The sequence below is a fragment of the Podarcis bocagei genome (genome assembly GCF_964188305.1).
Source record: "Podarcis bocagei genome assembly, chromosome: 6".
NCBI lineage: Eukaryota > Metazoa > Chordata > Lepidosauria > Squamata > Lacertidae > Podarcis > Podarcis bocagei.
In genome coordinates, this window is record NC_138130.1 from 89,347,886 (window position 1) to 89,365,416 (window position 17,531).

The 17,531-nt window shown below is 42.8% G+C and overlaps 1 protein-coding gene across 3 annotated transcripts in view; it reads right to left on the bottom strand.

Moving 5' to 3' along the window:
• CNTN5 (contactin 5) overlaps positions 1–17,531 on the bottom strand; it is a 666,148-nt gene that overhangs the window by 113,973 nt on the left and 534,644 nt on the right. For all 3 annotated transcript variants that reach the window (XM_081197615.1, XM_081197616.1, XM_081197617.1), the window contains 3 exons: positions 16,167–16,303; positions 14,853–14,982; positions 13,372–13,522 (listed from right to left, as the gene is read on the bottom strand). In XM_081197615.1, coding sequence (XP_081053741.1) covers positions 13,372–13,522; positions 14,853–14,982; positions 16,167–16,303 — 418 coding nt within the window. The remainder of the gene's footprint in view (positions 1–13,371; positions 13,523–14,852; positions 14,983–16,166; positions 16,304–17,531) is intronic.

A 17,531-nucleotide genomic window follows, 5' to 3' on the forward strand; every position in this document is an offset into this window, starting at 1 on the left:
ACCCGAGGTACCACTGTAGTATGAGAGCCATTGTGGTATTGCAGTTAGAGTGTCAGACTAGGACCTGAGGGATAAGGGTTCAAATCCCCACTCAGTCATACATCTCATTGGTGACCCTGGGCCATTCTCGGCCTCTTATTCTCACCTACCTCACAGGGTTGTTGTGAGGATTAAATGAATGAGGTGGAGGAGGACCATGTTTGCCAACTTCAGCTCCTTGGAGAAAACGTTGGGATATCGATGTAATAAATAAATAAATAGGGTGGAGAATTTTGGGAGGTTATTTTTGCACAGCTCTAGGGTCTGAATTAGCTTCAGATTGAGTGTCATTCAGATTCCACTCTTTGACTTGACATTTGTGTGGATTTCAAGCCACACTTTACAGATGGGGTTCAGCAGCCGTACAGTACAGAATTGGCAGAATAATTATGTATTGATGTGGAGACCGGCATAAGCATATTTTATAGTGTGGTAGAGAAATCCCTGCGGCTACTTGGCAGACTAATGTCAAGGCGGGCATAAAGCTCAAAAAACTGAGATGTCCTACACAATCATATTTTTTTTTGTAATTTCATTCGCAAACCACTCCCAAGTGCAGCAGAGCAAGCAAATTGTCAACATTTTAATGAAGCTGTCCAAATTAAATAAAAGGTAGAATTTTTTCTTCCACCTCCTCCTCTTCAGAAAAATGATATATACCAATTATTCAACACTAGCAAGAATCCTGCATCATCTGTTCAGAGCACAGTCAATTGCACTCATACAATTCTCTGCACTCTGGGGTTCACTCGCAAGCCTGTGAATTACTTCTCTTTAATATTATGTTTATGCACTGAAAATTCTTTCATTAACTATATTGGGGAAATTACTTTCGACAGAACAAGCGGCCCCATGCTAAGGAAGAAATGATTTTTAATAAATAGGAATTCATCTACTGCAGTAGCTGCCAGGGTTTATAATTTCTTCTCCTTCTTGAAGATATCCTATTACACACTAGGGGTTCTGTTTGCTACCCAATTTGGAATGTGCCTTCTGGTGCGCTGCATTTATCTGAGCATCACGCAACAGTAAAACTTGATGCAGGAAGCCAAAGTTGAGTTACAATTAAAACATCAGAGGATGAGAGGCAAGGAATGGCCGCTTCCCATTGTTATTTTATTGTTATTGGGGTTGTTGGTTTTTTTTGCTGTGTGCTTTGGTTTCTGGCTTTCCAAGTGCCACGTAATACTTGTTCCACACTTATTATCTTTAAGTGTGGCAGCATCTACACTTCAGAACTCCCCCCCCCCCGAATTATAGAATTGTAGAGTTGGAAGGGATACCCTCCCACCAAGGATCATCTAGATTCCCTTGCAATGTAGGAATCACACCAGGCAGGCACCTTTGCTATGCTCCTATGCTTAAAACATTTCTATTTAGGCAAGTTTATTTAGGCATGTGTTTCAATCTGTTTTTAGCTTATTGTTTAATTAAATTAGTTTTTTATTTTTAAACGCCTCTTTTAGCCGCTTTTTTGCGATTCTTATTATTGTTATTTGCAAACCACTTTGAACTTTTATTGCAACCAAGCGGTATGTAAATTTCACTCAGCAAACAAAGACATAAAATAACAAGGAGCATGATTATTTCTCACAGCCAGGTTCTGGTGTTGTTTCTTTCCTCTTTCTAGTGCCCTCCTCCCGCATCTCCCTTCCTTTGTGAAGACGCTGCCTTTGTAGCTACCTGGTCCTTCCCTCTAATCTCCCGGCATGTTGCACCTGTTGGAGCCTAATTAGCACCATGACTCAACAAACACTAATTTGTACACCTCCCCACACTTGAACGACTGCAGTGCAAATGCAAACTCAAACTGCCTCTCCTGCCCTTCACTGGGTGCCTTCGGATGTGGGGAATACTGCGTCACATTTCCCTGATTATAATGCTAGCGCTTCTGTAACCATTTTCTAACATTCCTATCACGCTTCAGTGCCTGTTGGGTTACGGAACTGTGGCTTCTTGACCGATAACCGACATGCCACACTGTGTTCCATTCACGCCAGCAGCCATGGCATGACACAACTATGACTACGTCGCTATTCCCTCACTCTTTCTGCACACACATGCTTCTGTTTCCTAATGAAAGAACAGCATGCCTCGACCCAGTATACCTGAAGGAGCGTCTCCACCCCCATCGTCCAGCCCGGACACTGAGGTCCAGTGCCGAGGGCCTTCTGGCAGTTCCCTCCTTGTGAGAAGTGAGGTTACAGGGAACCAGGCAGAGGGCCTTCTCGGTAGTGGCACCTGCCCTGTGGAATGCCCTCCCACCAGATGTCAAGGAAATAAACAACTATCTGACTTTTAGAAGACATCTGAAGGCAGCCCTGTTTTTAATGTTTGATGTTTTATTGTGCGTTTAGCAGCTCCAGAGTGGCTGGCTAGATGGACAGGATATAAATAATAAATTTATTATTATTATTATTATTATTATTATTATTATTATTATTATTATTATTATTATATTATTATTATTATTATTATTATTATTATTATTATTATTAAGCTCTCACAATTCACTGAATTGTGAACACAACCACCCTTTCACCACTGCTCTTCACAGTCTCCCTATAAATATTTCCCATGTTAGGGTTGCCATACGTTCAGGAATTCCCAGACATTTCCTCTTTTGAGGGCCCTACATGCCCATCTGGGGGGAATGTTACATTTTAAAGCAAATCTGGATTTCGGGATTAATTAGTGTGTGTGTGTGTGTGTGTGTGTGTGTGTGTGTGTGTGTGTGTGTGTCTCTGGCTCTGGCACAGGCGACCCGGGCTCTGGCTCTGGTGTGAGTAGCTCATTTTTTTGTGTCCAGATTTTTACTTCTTGAAATATGGCAACCCTACATAAGTGCAATCCTACCTTACGACCATCCTGCCCTCCCTTCTACAAACCTTTTGAGATGCTATCTGATGCAGCCTCTGAGCCTGAGAAAGGGCTGCAGCTCTACGGCATAGAGTTTCTGTTTCGTTTTGTAAACATTATTCAAATACCCATCACCTTAATCTGAACAAATCCTCCTTGCGTTGTGTGCAGGATTCGCCTGCTTCTCTGATGGTGAGTTACAGGTGCACTTTACCAATCACGAAGGGGCAGAAAAGCAATTTTTTATTGAAGTATGTACTCCGCGACAAAACAAATCGTTGCAGCATCGCAGGGTTTTGCTGGTTCCTCTTTGGGTAGAACTAAATGTTATGGAAGATACATTGCTATGTGTTATAAGAGATAACTGCTAAAAACACCAGCCCTCCATCTTACCCTCCTGTCTCTGGTCATGATGCACAATATGAGATGTAAGGTCATCTTTTTGTACTTTTCTCCATTCAGACTCTACTTCATTTACTGCTGTTTATGAAGGCAGGGGAAGCTAAGAGCTGGTTGATAATAGAATCATGGAGTTGTAGAAGGCGCACCAAGGATCATCTAGTCCAACCCTCTACAATGCAGGAATCTCAGCTAAAGCATCCATGACAGATACCACAACTAAAACATCCGTGATACCACATCAGATGTATTTTATGCCTACATACCTGGGGTAACAGCAGTGATCTGCTTATTGGTGTTTCGCAACTTTGACCTGTTGCAGGACCTTAGCCAGACCAATCCATTTGTTGAGTGGATTTCTGTTTAACTTTTATATGTTGATATTATTATTTTATACTATTCTAATCTGAATGTTACTTTTTTGATGTAGGCTGCCTATTTTAAAGTTATGTTTTATTATCACATTTTTGTATTGCATTAGATTGTTATAAGATGTACATTTTTTGTTTCTTCAGCTTGTAAACCGCCTTGAGTATTGTAAGATAGAAAGGCGGTATACAAATTAAAAATGATGATGATGATGATTAGCAGAGCATACGCAGAGTTCCAGAAAGCCATCAGTTGCAGGCAGGATGGACAAAGCAGGAACAAGACGCTGCTACCAGTAACTTGGTTACTTAGATGTTTACAGCAGACTCTACAAGTTACTATATACAAGAACAGAAACGGATCTTAACTAGCTCTCTCTTAACAAACTCCAAACGACTCTCAGAACACTGCACTGACCAACAAACTATCCAGTCAGTAAGGTCATAAGTCATCATGCCTGTGTGAGACCTCAACCAATGGTAGATTTGTATCCAAGGTCTCAGATCTCTAGGCAGAATAACTCCTCTGCTCAGTCATCCTTGGCTTTCAGCCAACTTCGAATTGCTTTGTGTGAAGCTGCACAGAATGGCACGTAGTCAAAATCCCAACACTGCTCCCATTAGAAAATTACAACATATAGAGCACAACAGGCTGAATGGTAATGTTTGTAACAAATTTCTTTACTGGTTACTTCCTAACATACAGGCCGACCCAGCTGCCTGGACCAGCCCACCTATGTTTGGGCCAGCCTGCCTGTGTCTGCTACCTATACTAGCCAACCACATCAGCTGTATTGCCCGTGACATTCTGGGGACCTTTCCTTAATCACATTCGAGGACTGTGTAACACAAGAATGTATTAAGAAAGGAAGAAATATATCTGCAGTGGATTTAATTAAATAGGTTATATACCTTAAGGCAGTGGTGTCCAAACTTTTTCCAAAGTATTGATGAAGTGAAGGGCCGACGTTGAAGTTGTTGGGCTTCTTTTACGGCCGGATTAAACCAACCCCCGAAACAAACTTTGGACATGCCTGCCTTAAGGATTGTCTATGGTGTACATCCTGGACTTGATTCCTATGTTAGGAAGTAACCAGTAAAGAAATTTGTTATAAACATTACCATTCAGCGCTCTATATGTTGTAACGATTGCATCTGCGTAACAAGGTATTGTATTTGTTTTGACCCCATTGGAAAATTGTTATCTAGTGAGGTCCCACTTAGTGCAGGCTTCCAGCAGGCTTACTAGCAGTGACAGTATTTGCTAAAAATCTGGCAAGTGGCCTAAAACACAATTAGATGTGCTCTAATTACATTGAGAATGTTGTTGTTGTTTGTTGTTTAGTCGTGTGCGACTCTTCGTGACCCCATGGACCAGAGCACGCCAGGCACCCCTGTCCTCCACTGCCTCCCGCAGTTTGGTCAAACTCATGCTGGTAGCCTCAAGAACACTGTCCAACCATCTCGTCCTCTGTCGTCCCCTTCTCCTTGTGCCCTCCATCCTTCCCAACATCAGGGTCTTTTCCAGGGAGTCCTCATGAGGCGGCCAAAGTATTGGAGCCTCAGCTTCACGATCTGTCCTTCCAGTGAGCACTCAGGGCTGATTTCCTTAAGAATGGATAGATTTGATCTTCTTGCAGTTCATGGGACTGTCAAGAGTCTCCTCCAGCACCAACATTGAGAATATTCCTCCCAAATTAGGTTCAGAATTGGCAATACAGTCGATTGATACAATTGCATGCTATTGAAAGAAAAATCCTTGTGTTGGTTTTTTTTAAAAAATGGATGATTTTGACATTTGATTTTATGATGAAGTCAAAGTTGTTATTGTTTCTTATTTATATCCAAATCTCCAAATCCCCATTATGAACAGCCACAGTCAAAGTAGCTTATGATTTATGCAAAGAGAGGGTGGGGAGGCAGCAACTACACAATTTGCCCTGGAATATGATTATTACTATTATTATTAAAAATCATATTATACTAATTCCCACGCTTTCCCTCTATAATATGCTCTCTGAAAACCGCCTCTCTTCTGCATTATGACTACGAAACCACCACTAGGGGATCTAGAGAATCAATTGGTCGTGTGTCCTCAGACGTTTACATTCTGGCATATTTTAGATGTCATTTTGTTTTTAATTTGGGGGGAAATGAAGCCAGAAGCAGTAGCCCAGGGAGTCTCCACCAAAGAATAGCCTTTAAGAAAATGATGGCTTTTGCATTGCTTTTCTGCACACAGAGAAAATTGGGTAGCTGTTTTTCCCTCACCATTGTGGCAAAAGCGCCATAGGCAGCTGAACCTCAAATTTGCTTGGGATGCAAAGGCACACACAATGGACCACATAATCTAACAGGGCAAAGGCATGGATGGAGGCAGTGCTGCACTCCAAGATTATGAATAACACTGCACAATCTACTTTGAAAAAGCACATGGCAGGACTAGTTGATGCCTGGTATTTAGTACCAAAGGCAAAAGAGAGAAAATAATGGAAATTCTTGGAAACAGGGGTTAGTCTGGGTGATTATTAGCAGTGTTCAATGGTTGAATAGAACATATTTTAAAAAGTAATTAAAATGGTAAGAGAGTGCATTAGAGTGGTGCCTAAAGGATCCTTTACACACTATTTCACACTTTGCTTTTTTGAGCCATGGAGATTAGTCTTAATGTCAGCATGGGAGCTGGTGCAATATAATGTCTGAAGGCAAAACTACACATTACACTTACTGGGTAGTAAGTAGCCACATTTTTTGATCGCTGTTAATTAAATTACAGAGGAGGAAAGGTTCCTGCATGCAGAAAGAGAAAGCTTCATTTCCCCCTCTCCAGTCACTCAGAAAAGAAGTTACCCCTGTCCTGTGTGACTAGGAACTTTAGAGAAAACATGTCAGGAAAAAGCACCAATGCGAGAGCGAGCTGCAGGTGTCTGGAATGCAAAACAGGATGTTGATGTCTGGGACTGTACTATTGGAACAAAGGGGCAGTCTATTCATTGTTCTGAGCACCGGATGTTAGCTCAGAGTGTCATCTGACCTGTACTGGAAGTACAGGGGTGGAGTTGAGACTCTACTGCTGGAGACTGGAGAGTGCAGACACGTTTCTCTGTACTGCTGCAATGACAGAAATAAAGCAATGTAAATAGATTTCTGTCTGTCTCTTTTCCCCTCCCTGAGGGAAGCAGGGAGGAGGGAGGAGTTTGTGTGTCCCTCTCACGCTGAGTGGGATCGCAGATAGTGACCTTGCCTGTATCCTGCCGGGAGACGCAGACGGGGAGGTCAGCCAGGATCTCAGCCGAATGCCTGGAGAAAAGGCCAGTTACCTCTGACCAAGGATGAGAATCCGACAAAACATTCCCTAAATAATACAGGCACCAATAAGAAATTCCTTATTGTTGCGTATTCCTTTACGCAACAGCAGCGGCCAGAATATTGATCGCAAAGAATTGGAAGGGTGGAAAAATGCCATCATTATTACAATAGTAAAGCAAGCTCTGTGAGTTTGTGGAAATGGCAAAATTGACGCAATCATTAGAGGCCATTCAAATCAGAGAATAATTAAAGAGTGGGATGGAGTGAAGGAATGCATGAAAAAATATGGTTCCAGAACTGGAATATTAATAGATAATGTGCAAAACATGCAGGGGTAAGCAAGGAAATAATAAAAGAATCAACTGAATAATTATTAAATTAGAACAACACAACACAACAAGACGGAAGAAGTAAAAAAATATTGAGATCACACATGGGTGAAGGAGAGACAAATGGACAGGATGAGAGAAGCACACATGCTTGGGGGAAGGGTGGAATAAACATGTAAGAAATAAATGAATAATATGCCAAGCGGGAGAAAGTATGTTCGTGTTATATGATTAATGGCACAGACCGAAGATTTCTTTCTTTTCTTTCTTTTTTAAGGAAAGGCACTTAATTTGCAACTAGATTAGATGGTAGGAGATATGTCATTGGATTTTTAAAGAAAGCCAAATACAATTACAAGGGTGGAGAAAATCAAATGTGAGCTGTGGTGCTGGAGTGCAGTGTTTAATCTCTTCTCCTGTGCCGTTTTCCTGATGTGACTCTCAGCTGTCATGTCTCCTACAGATGGGTGCGAACATCAGTGCAAGAGAAACTGAAGGAGCCCTTCAATGCCTTCCTGGCCTGAGGATGTGGCTCTCCCATCATCTTGTGCATGACTCCCCTGTAGCTTTTTGCTCTCCACACCAATGCAGAAAGGTGTAACTGCAGAATCAGACAACCGTCTTGTCCCTTACATTCCCATGTGAAAATTTTGAAGTATGCTTCCCCACTGTGATGTCAGGAGCTCGAGTCAGCAAGAGAAAACGTGTGTCAGCGAAGTTAATTCTTTTTTCAAAGAAACCAAAACAGCACAGGCCTAGTGATCCCAACAATTCTTCCCAGTAGGTCTTGCTCCAATGATTCCCATCACTCTCAAAGACTGTTCCTCTCCAGGGTCTTTCCCAAGCAGTTGCAAATGACTCCTACGTACAACCAATCTCTGCTCTGCTCTTTTCATTTTTCTGCACATTCTAGGAGACCAGCGGGGAGGGAAGCTGGTTGTAGCAGGAGGGGGAGACCCTCTGGATTCTTCAGCAGCTTGTCTCATCATTTCCCCTTGGCCATTCTCTTCTCTAGCCTCTCCTTCAGCCTTGGAGTCTTCCTGCTCACTAAACCCTGTTACCTCTTCAGCTTCTGACACCTCCTCCTCCCAGTCTGTTCCTTCTCTCTCTGACCACTCACCATCATCTTACCACTGATTCCCTGACTCTGAGTCCATGACATGGGATTTGTGAAAGAACACCACCCCACCCCAGTTTGTGATATACTGAAGGTATGGAGGAATTAGCCAGTATAGTGGTACCTTAATTTGTTCTGGAGGTCTGCTCTTAACCTGAAACTGTTCTCAACCTGAGGTACCACTTTAGCTAATGGGGACCTCCCACTGCTGCCGCTGTTCTCATCCTGAAGCAAAGTTCTTAACCCAAGGTACTATTTCTGGGTTAGTGGAGTCTGTAACTTGAAGCGTCTGTAACCTGAAGCATCTGTAACCCGAGGTACCACTATACAGTGGTACCTCGAGTTAAAACGCTTCAGGTTACAAACCCCATGAACCTGGAAGAGTTACATCAAGTTGAAAACTTTGCCCCAAGAGAAGAACGGAAATCGTGTGCCGCCGGCGCAGTGGCAGCAAGAGGCCCCATTAGCAAAAGCACTTCTCTAGTTAAGAACGGACCTCCGGAACAAATTAAGTTTTTAACTAGAGGTACCACTGTAATGCCGAACGGTTCATAATTTTGCAATGTATGGAACTAAGACATACCATAAACCCAGGTAAATGGATACTCTCTAGCAGTTCTTCCCAATCACAGATCAATCTACTTACTCCAGGAATCAGTTTGCCATGATCACATGTACTCCCAAAAGCTTTCCGCAGAGAGGTGCTGGGTTTTTTTTCTCCCCCCACATGTTTTATTTCCAGTGATTTTTGACATGTACCAAGTGCCCATCGCCCAGAGTGTGTCTAAAATATCAAAGTGGTTTAAAGCTAACTCACTCTGTGAATTTAGTGCAGAGAAACTGCAAAAGGAGAAAGTAATTGACAACTCCGGGGTCATTTGTGTTTGCGGACTCAGCCACTATCTGGCCAAATGTTTGAATGTTGGAAATTGGCTTGTAACCATCAGCTGGAAATCAGTTTGCAATAACCAGCCATACAATTAAAACACAAATCTTGAAATGTAAACAATTCTGGTGTGATACTGTCATTGACATTCAGAAAAGGCTAACAAACTAAAGCAAACCCATTTACTTTTTTATATAAAAGACACCATCTTCTTGAAATTAACTTTTTCTTAGCTAAAAGCAGACAATTAAAACACGCTTTCTCTTCCAGAGGGAGCAAAGTAAGTAATAATAGAGTCTTAATAGGATTTTTCTTTGCTAGAGTGGTTTGGGATGGTTTTATTTTAAGTATAATTAATGGTCATGTAATGGTAATAATGAGCAGGCATGAAAGCGCAGTAATGAGAAAAATTGTGTGTGTGAGAGAGAGGGAGAAGTGCAAAGCTTTGTGTTTTTCCCCCCTTATAGTTAATTCTTGTAGCTCACCAAATACTGTGTGGAGTAGATTAATTTTTTATTTTTTATTTTTTAAAAAATTGCCTTCAAATTGTGGTTTCAGAGAACCTCAAGGTTCCACGGAATTTTCCCTCTGGATAAGTAGGTTTTACCAGACTTATAAATTAAAAAATGAACAGGAGATATCAGAAGTTACTCAAAAGAAAATACAGAATTAGTGGACAAGCTTCCTTGGCAAATAAGACAGCCGACCACTACTGATCTTCCCTAGTAATGCAGATCCAGAGGCAGGATAGTGTTGGCTGTGTTCTAGAGTCTACCTTGAGTTCACATGGAACAATGGTGATGTCCAACAGGCGTGGCTACCACTCAACATTAACTTCATGTTCATCCTAGGACACTCTCCAGAATGTTCTAAAAAGCACAGTGGTCCCATAGCAGACATGAAGGTGGAAAGTTTGAAAACCAATTATTTAGATTTAGAGGATAAAAGCTCACCTTAAAAACAGGAAGGAAGTTGGCAGCAAACACAGAACTACCTGATGACCAAACACTTCCTTTTCAAAAATGCACTTCCATGAACACAACTGAAATTGACATCACCTTCAAGTGCTAGTCACTAGATCTTACTGATATGTGCAACCAACATTTATTTTCTCTGCTGGGATTTTCAGGAGCATTTCCAGCAGGAGGAATGCCAAAGCAGCACTATGACAGCTGCATGTCCAATCTTTACTGGCTCCAGAATACCAGGAAGAGCTGGAGAAGAGATCCTCCATCATCAGTTACACTGTGTGGCTGTGGATGGGAACAGCTCTTCTCCAGAACAACATTAAAAAAGAAACAGAGTTCGTGCTAGCACTACAGGAAATTCGTCCACTACAGGAAATTGCCACCTACGTGATTTGTCTAGGCTCAGTCAGTGGGTGCATCAAAAAGATAAGTGTACGGTAATATATCCATTTTAAGGACATCTCTCAAAATTATGAGTAAAGGAGAATCAAGTAACGGCAAATCACATTCAAGTACTATTGGAATTAGTGGTCACGCTGAAAACCACTTGAGGTAATGAAGTGACCACTAACATCGAGAAGAGCTTCACCTACAGGGCCAAGAGGCATTCATTCATCATGGATCTCTCCTGACTCTGAGAGCAGAAACAACACACTTTCTTCTTCTCTTGTGTATCTCTTGATAATTGATAGTGCCATGTGTCAAGCTTTGCACGTCATCTTGTTTAATTCCAGCTATAAACTTACCTTCACTTTCTGACTTGGGTATTCCTAGACCACAAAGTGTTGAGCGGCATGTTTGCCAAAACCACATGGCAGAGTCCTCTTTGGACTGTACCACTTCGGACTCCAGGCGTGTACGCATGCAAGAAGGGATGGGGCGTTGCATATTTTAAGACCCCCAGTTTTAAATAAACAAAAACAGAATACCTGACCTCACCGTTTTCTATGTGCAGAGCAATTTGTACATGAGAAAGCATTCAAAAACACAACTCCCACACCTACAGCTTGAAATGACACAGTCCAGGAAGCAAGTGATCGAATAGATCAGCCCAGAGAGCCTCCTGCGTGAGTCCCTATTTCAGGTATCTTAGCTAACATTTCATCAATAGCTCGACACATTTTCCCTGCAGTTAGTCCACCCCTATTGCCTTAGTCTGTTATTTTCTCAGGGGACTGCCAAGAGCACTGGGCATGGGATAGCCTGCAGGGGCACAGAACAAACTGTGAAGCTTGAAGGGCTGTGAAATTGTGAAGCAAAACTGAGAAGAGAATTAGCAGCTAAGATAGGACTCAGGTGGGAAGAAGATAATTGGCAAACCTGAGAGAATGGAGAGAGTGGAAGAAGTGACCAGAGGGAGAGAATTGGAAGTGTGTTTGTGTGAGAGAGTGTGAAGGGTAGGACTAGGTGAATCTGTCAATTTCAGCTTCTTTCAATGACTCCTTTTTAAATTCAATTTTGCCTAATATACACATTTTTTGCATGGCACTCTCCTATAGTATAATGCATTTTTATATGTTATCTTCACTAATATATGCATTTGTGTGAGTCCTTTACCCCCAGTATATGTGGTTTTGTACACATTACTTGGATGGTGAACTGCATTGCAAAATCTGGAGAAGTGTCAGTTTTGAGGGACGTGGCTGTGTTTTGATTTGTGTATTGTTTCAGAAAGTGTGAATTAGGGAAGTTGGCATCTAAATGTGAACTGAACTGAATTTCTCCCCTCTCCTGTGTGTGTGTGTGTCTACTTATGAAGCAGGATGTAAAATTCTTTGGAGACACTGTTGATGGAATCTTTCAAGGAGTTGGAAATGGTTTTATAAATGGTCCATGTTTCACAAGCATACAGTAAGGTTGGTAGTACAATAGCTTTGTAAACATGCATTTTGGTTTCCCTGCAAAAGTCCCAGTCCTCAAACACTCTGCACTTTGGGAGAAAGCTGCACTCGCAGAGCTCAGGTGATGCTAGATTTCGGCATCCGTGTCGGCTCAGGTAGGAGAAGTGATTGACACTTTCCAACATTATACTATTGAGTTGGATTTGTGGCACGGCAGAGGGCTTGTTTTATGCTTGTTGGTGCAGTACTTTGGTTTTTTGGATGTTGAGCAATAGGCCAAGCTTTTCGTAAGCTTCTGTGAACATATTTAGAATGGTTTGGAGGTCATCCTTTGAGTGCGCACACACTTCGTTGTCATCAGCATACTGAAGTTATGGCATCCTTACTCTTTCCTTTCAGCCTACTCAAATTAAAGAGCTTTCCATCTGTTCAATATACGATTTCTACCCTGGTGGGGAGTTTCCCTTCGACAACGTGTAGGATCATAGCAACGAAAATAATAGAGTTGGGGTGATAACACAACCCTGTTTAACACGTGTGTGTGGGGTGTGTGTGTGTGTGTTTGTCTACTTATGAAACAGGATGGAAGAGGCACAATGGAGACAAGGGGTTATTATAAAGTTAAGCAGGGATAAGGGAAGCCAGAATTGTTGGGGAAAGAGGATGGGAGAGAACAAGGAGGAGTCCACGAGGAGCTGTGGAGAAACTCGGCACTAGTGTGTGCTGTGAATCACTGTCATAAAGGCCTGTGCATGAATCTCAAACTGAATTGTGCCAGTTGGGGGGCAATCTAGGCTTTTACCAATTCGTGTTGTGACAGCCTCAGATGGTTCAAGTTTGGAACACACAGATCAATCCAGGGCTGTCATGGGGTGGGACATCAGCTGGGAAGAAAGAGAGGCAGGCAGGGCCCTGGATCGGGGCAGAGCGGGGTGCGTGCAGTGCGCAGTCCTACTGCCCCATTTTGTGCGGGGTGCTTCTGACATTCATTTTCTGAACACCTTCTCTCATGCCAAAACCTATCCTTTGAAAAGACTAACTAATATCCTGCTCTTCTTCACAAAACAGCTTCCATTTCCAGGAATTAAAATATACATTAAAATGCGTTAATAAAAAATAACAAAGCGTCGCACATTCTCAGCATTTATGCGGAGCATTTAAAGCCGGCGATTGTCGATCAAAGGCGCTTGCCTGTTATCTCTTTCTCGCAGGCATTCATTCAGTCAAAGGCAAAAATTAATGAACCGACATCTGACCTTTTATTCTCCCTCACTGCTTTGTCTCCTTTCTTCCATGAGATGGCGGGTTTGGGGGAGGCTTGTGGTTTGCACTCGATGGCAACTTCTTGGCCCCTGGTTATAATGATTGTTTTCTTCAGTTGGCTTGGGGGGAAAGTTGGAGCCAAAGCTGTTGAAAGGAAATATTTCAGTCTCTTAGCTTAGTATTTCGATTAATTAATTCACAGATGTCGCATGCCAATATGCTCTCATTTTCTCTCCCCCTCTTTTCCTCACTTCCCTATCCTATAGTGGTTAAAAGGGATTAAGCTATTAAAATCTCCCTCAGTCTGTTTCTCTGGCATAGTGCCAGAGCCCATCAAGAGATTCTGAGGGAAAGGAGATGGTGTTTCTATGGACATTAGCAACACACACACCCTTGACTGACCCAGATGGGCACCCAGAGTTATAGATAAGTCCTGAATGGGGTAACTGTACCCCTGAAGGACCAGGTGTGCAGCCTGGGAGTCATTCTGGACTCACAGCTGTTCATGGAGGCACAGGTCAATTCTATGTCCAGGGCAGCTGTTTATCAGCTCCATCTGGTACGCAGGCTGAGACCCTACCTGCCCGCAAACTGTCTCGCCAGAGTGGTGCGTATAACACCGGTCCTGAAAGACCTACATTGGCTCCCAGTATGTTTCCAAGCACAATTCAAAGTGTTGGTGTTGACCTTTAAAGCCCTAAATGCCCTCGGCCCAGTATACCTGAAGGAGCGTCTCCACCCCCATCTTTCTGCCCGGACGCTGAGGTCCAGCTCTGAGGGACTTCTGGCGGTTCCCTCACTGTGAGAAGCGAAGCTACAGGGAACCAGGCAGAGGGCCTTCTCAGTAGTGGCACCCACCCTGTGGAACGCCCTCCCAACAGATGTCAAAGAAATAAACAACTACCTGACATTTAGAAGACATCTGAAGGCAGCCCTGTTTAGGGAAGTTTTCAATGTGTGACATTTTGAATCTTTGTTGGAAGCCGCCCAGAGTGGCTGGGGAGACCCAGCCAGTTTGGCGGGGTACAAATAATAAATTAATAATAATAATAATAATAATAATAATAATAATAATAATAATTTCTAGTGACAACGTGTCAGGCAGCTGCTGATCCAGCTCTGCCTGCTCCTCCTCTCCCATTATTTCCCAACTTTCCCCCTCATCTTCCTCTGAGCTGTGACTTCCCTCAACCCCCTGTTGTAATTCTGAACTGTCTCCTTCTTCTCTGGAAGGGTCAAACTGGGGAGGCAGTCTCCGCCATTCCTCCTCTGCCCAGTCCCTAAAACTTGCCAGGGTTTCAGACAGGCATCTCTCCTTGCCTGGAGATGCCAGAGATCAAATTTGTTACCTTCTGCAAGCAAGGCAGATGCTCTACCACTGACCTACGGCCCTCCCCTCCTCAACTGTCCCCCTATCCCAGCAGCGTATTCTTAATAATAAAATGTAAACAGAGCAACCTTCTTAAGTACACACCCAAAATCCTCAACTCGGCGCTGGTGTAAACGGCTCCGTGCTTGTTTTCGGCTACGCACTGGTACATTCCAGCATCAGACTGATTGACACTGTGGATCAGCAGTACACCATTAACCATCTCAATCCTGCTCTGCAATGAAACAGGAAAATAATTCTACAAAAGCAAACAAAACCAGGGAGATTTGTCGGGTTTTCAGCTTTACAGAATATAGGAAGAGGGGCGGGGGGCAGGTTCATACAAGTGAACATGCACAAAAGTAGCTTCCTGAGTTTAATTGTGGTGGCTGTCCTTTTGCTTCACCCTTTATGACAGTGCTGAAATATTTTAGACGCTGAAAAGTGCACACAATGGTTATGGTCTGGGATTATCTTCTTTCAGCTGAAGTGTGATCAGAACCCGATGGCTGCATGAAAGATCACAGTTTTAACTGGCTGACTCACTGCTGCCTGCAGTCTATTATGCTTCAGACCTGGCTCATTTGAGACTGAAGATCTTAGTACAGAGCTGAAAGTTTTCTTCCCCTGTGAAAAAGGCTTCCATTTTCCTGCTTTGTCCCCAGAGGATTCTTCAGAATTTCTGGAGAATTTCAGTGGGTGCAGGATTTGCACCTTGCCCTACTTTTACACCATTTCCACAGCATTCAGCAGCCTCCCTGGCTGCCTGAACTTCCTGATCTGAAAAAGCTTCACAGAAGGACTCAGAATTCCTGGGGCTTCAAATGAAGCAGAGGCAACCCAGACATATGGATGCCAGAATCTCTCAGTTTCAATTTTTCATTTTGTCAATCTTAGGTTCAGTTCTCTACATTTCAACACCATTCCCCCCTTCTTTTTATGTCCTCATCAGGATTGGATGTGAATTGCTCCCAATATGCATATTTTTGTACGCCATTTCCCAAAATGCAATTCATTTTTCTATGCTATTTTCACTAATATGTGCATTTAGATACACACGTTATGTATGTAGGTGTATAATGTATATGAGCGTTTTTGTAAACATTAGACACCTGGAGAATTGCAGTGCAAAATTCAGAGAGGAGTAAATTTTGAAAGATGGCCAAGCTATGTTTTGGTTGCTGTAGTATTTTGAAAAGTACAAATCAGGCAGTTTCACTTATAAATGCAGACTGAACTGGATTTCCCTCCACCCCTTCCCAGAGGGCTGCAGACCAGTAGTTCAACGATTTGTTGAATCATTTGTTCAATGATTTGTTCAATGAAACACCTGCCTCAAAAGCAAGGTAAGCACAACACAAACCCTGACCCTGAAAGGAATGTGCTCAGAAAGCAAAGCAAAACTAACTGCACACTTACCTCTGGCCAGAGAGGTGTTCCGTTTTTCAGCCATCGATAGGTGGGTCTTGGCTTTCCAGTAGCTTTGCATTCCCATCGGAGCTGATCTCCACTGTCTAGCTGGGTATCATTAAGCCTCTCCACCCAATGTGGGTATGCTGCCAAAAATAACAGAACAGGATCACAGTGCTTGATACTGCTGGAACTATAGCTAAGTCTATGAAGATATGAAATGCCATTGTGTACATTTGTTTTTAAACTGCTGCCTTTGCATTTTGATAAATGTTACATCTACATGGGTCATATCCAGTGCTGCAGCTCCACTGGTACAGCACACTTCGGTGCATAAAGTTTCTTCTTCCCCTCCTGTCCCCCTCCTCTTCCTCCATTACCCTGCACCCTCAAAATCAGTTCCGGAGGGTTGGATACAACCCCTTGTTTTCAAAGTTTGATTTTATCAGCATTGTCTTCTGCATATTTTATATTGCTTCATGTAAGCTGCTTAGAATATTTTTGTTCATTAAATGGTGCATTGATCTTATTAAGTTGCCCAACTCCTTCAACTTTTCCTCATAAGGCTTGGCTTCCAGACGCTTGATCATCTTGGTCGCCCTCCTTTGCACACGTTTCAGCTTGTCAACATCCTTCTTAAATTGTGGCACCCAAAACCGGAAACAGTAGTCCAGAAGTGGTCTGACCAAGGCAGAATCGAGGGGTACTATTACTTGCCTTGATTAGGACACTATACTTCTGTAGGGGTGGGAAAACTACCTTCCAGTATCATCCCTGTTTGGGCCCGTTATCCAATCTGTTAAGGTCATCTTGAATCTCGATTCTATCTTCAGCATCATTGGCTACCTGCTCCCAGTTTGGTGTCATCTACAAATTGGATGAGCATCCCCTCAGTTCCTTTATCCAAGTCATTTATAAAGACATTGAACAACAACGGTCCCAGGACAGAACTCTACGGTAACCCAATTGTCAAACCTCCCCCAGGATGATGAGGAACCATTAGTGAACATTCTTTGGGTACAGCTGCCAATCCACCTAACAGTTACCTCATCCAGCCCACATTTTACCAACTTCTCCACAATAAGATTATGGGGGACTTTATCAAATGCCTTACTGAAATCAAGATACACAGCATCCCTCTTATGATCCACCAAGTTTGTAACTCTGTCAAAAAAAGAGTCCAACACTCTGTTCTTACAATGGCTAGCAAGGTGCCCATGGGAAGCCCACAAGAGGGACCTTAATGCAACAGGAATCTCCTCTTCTGTGGCTCCTATGGTATTCAGAAGATTGCTGCCTCTGACCACAAACACACAAAAACACACCAATTATGAGTATTTTAAGAATCATCTCTCTCTCTACTTCTGCTGTGTT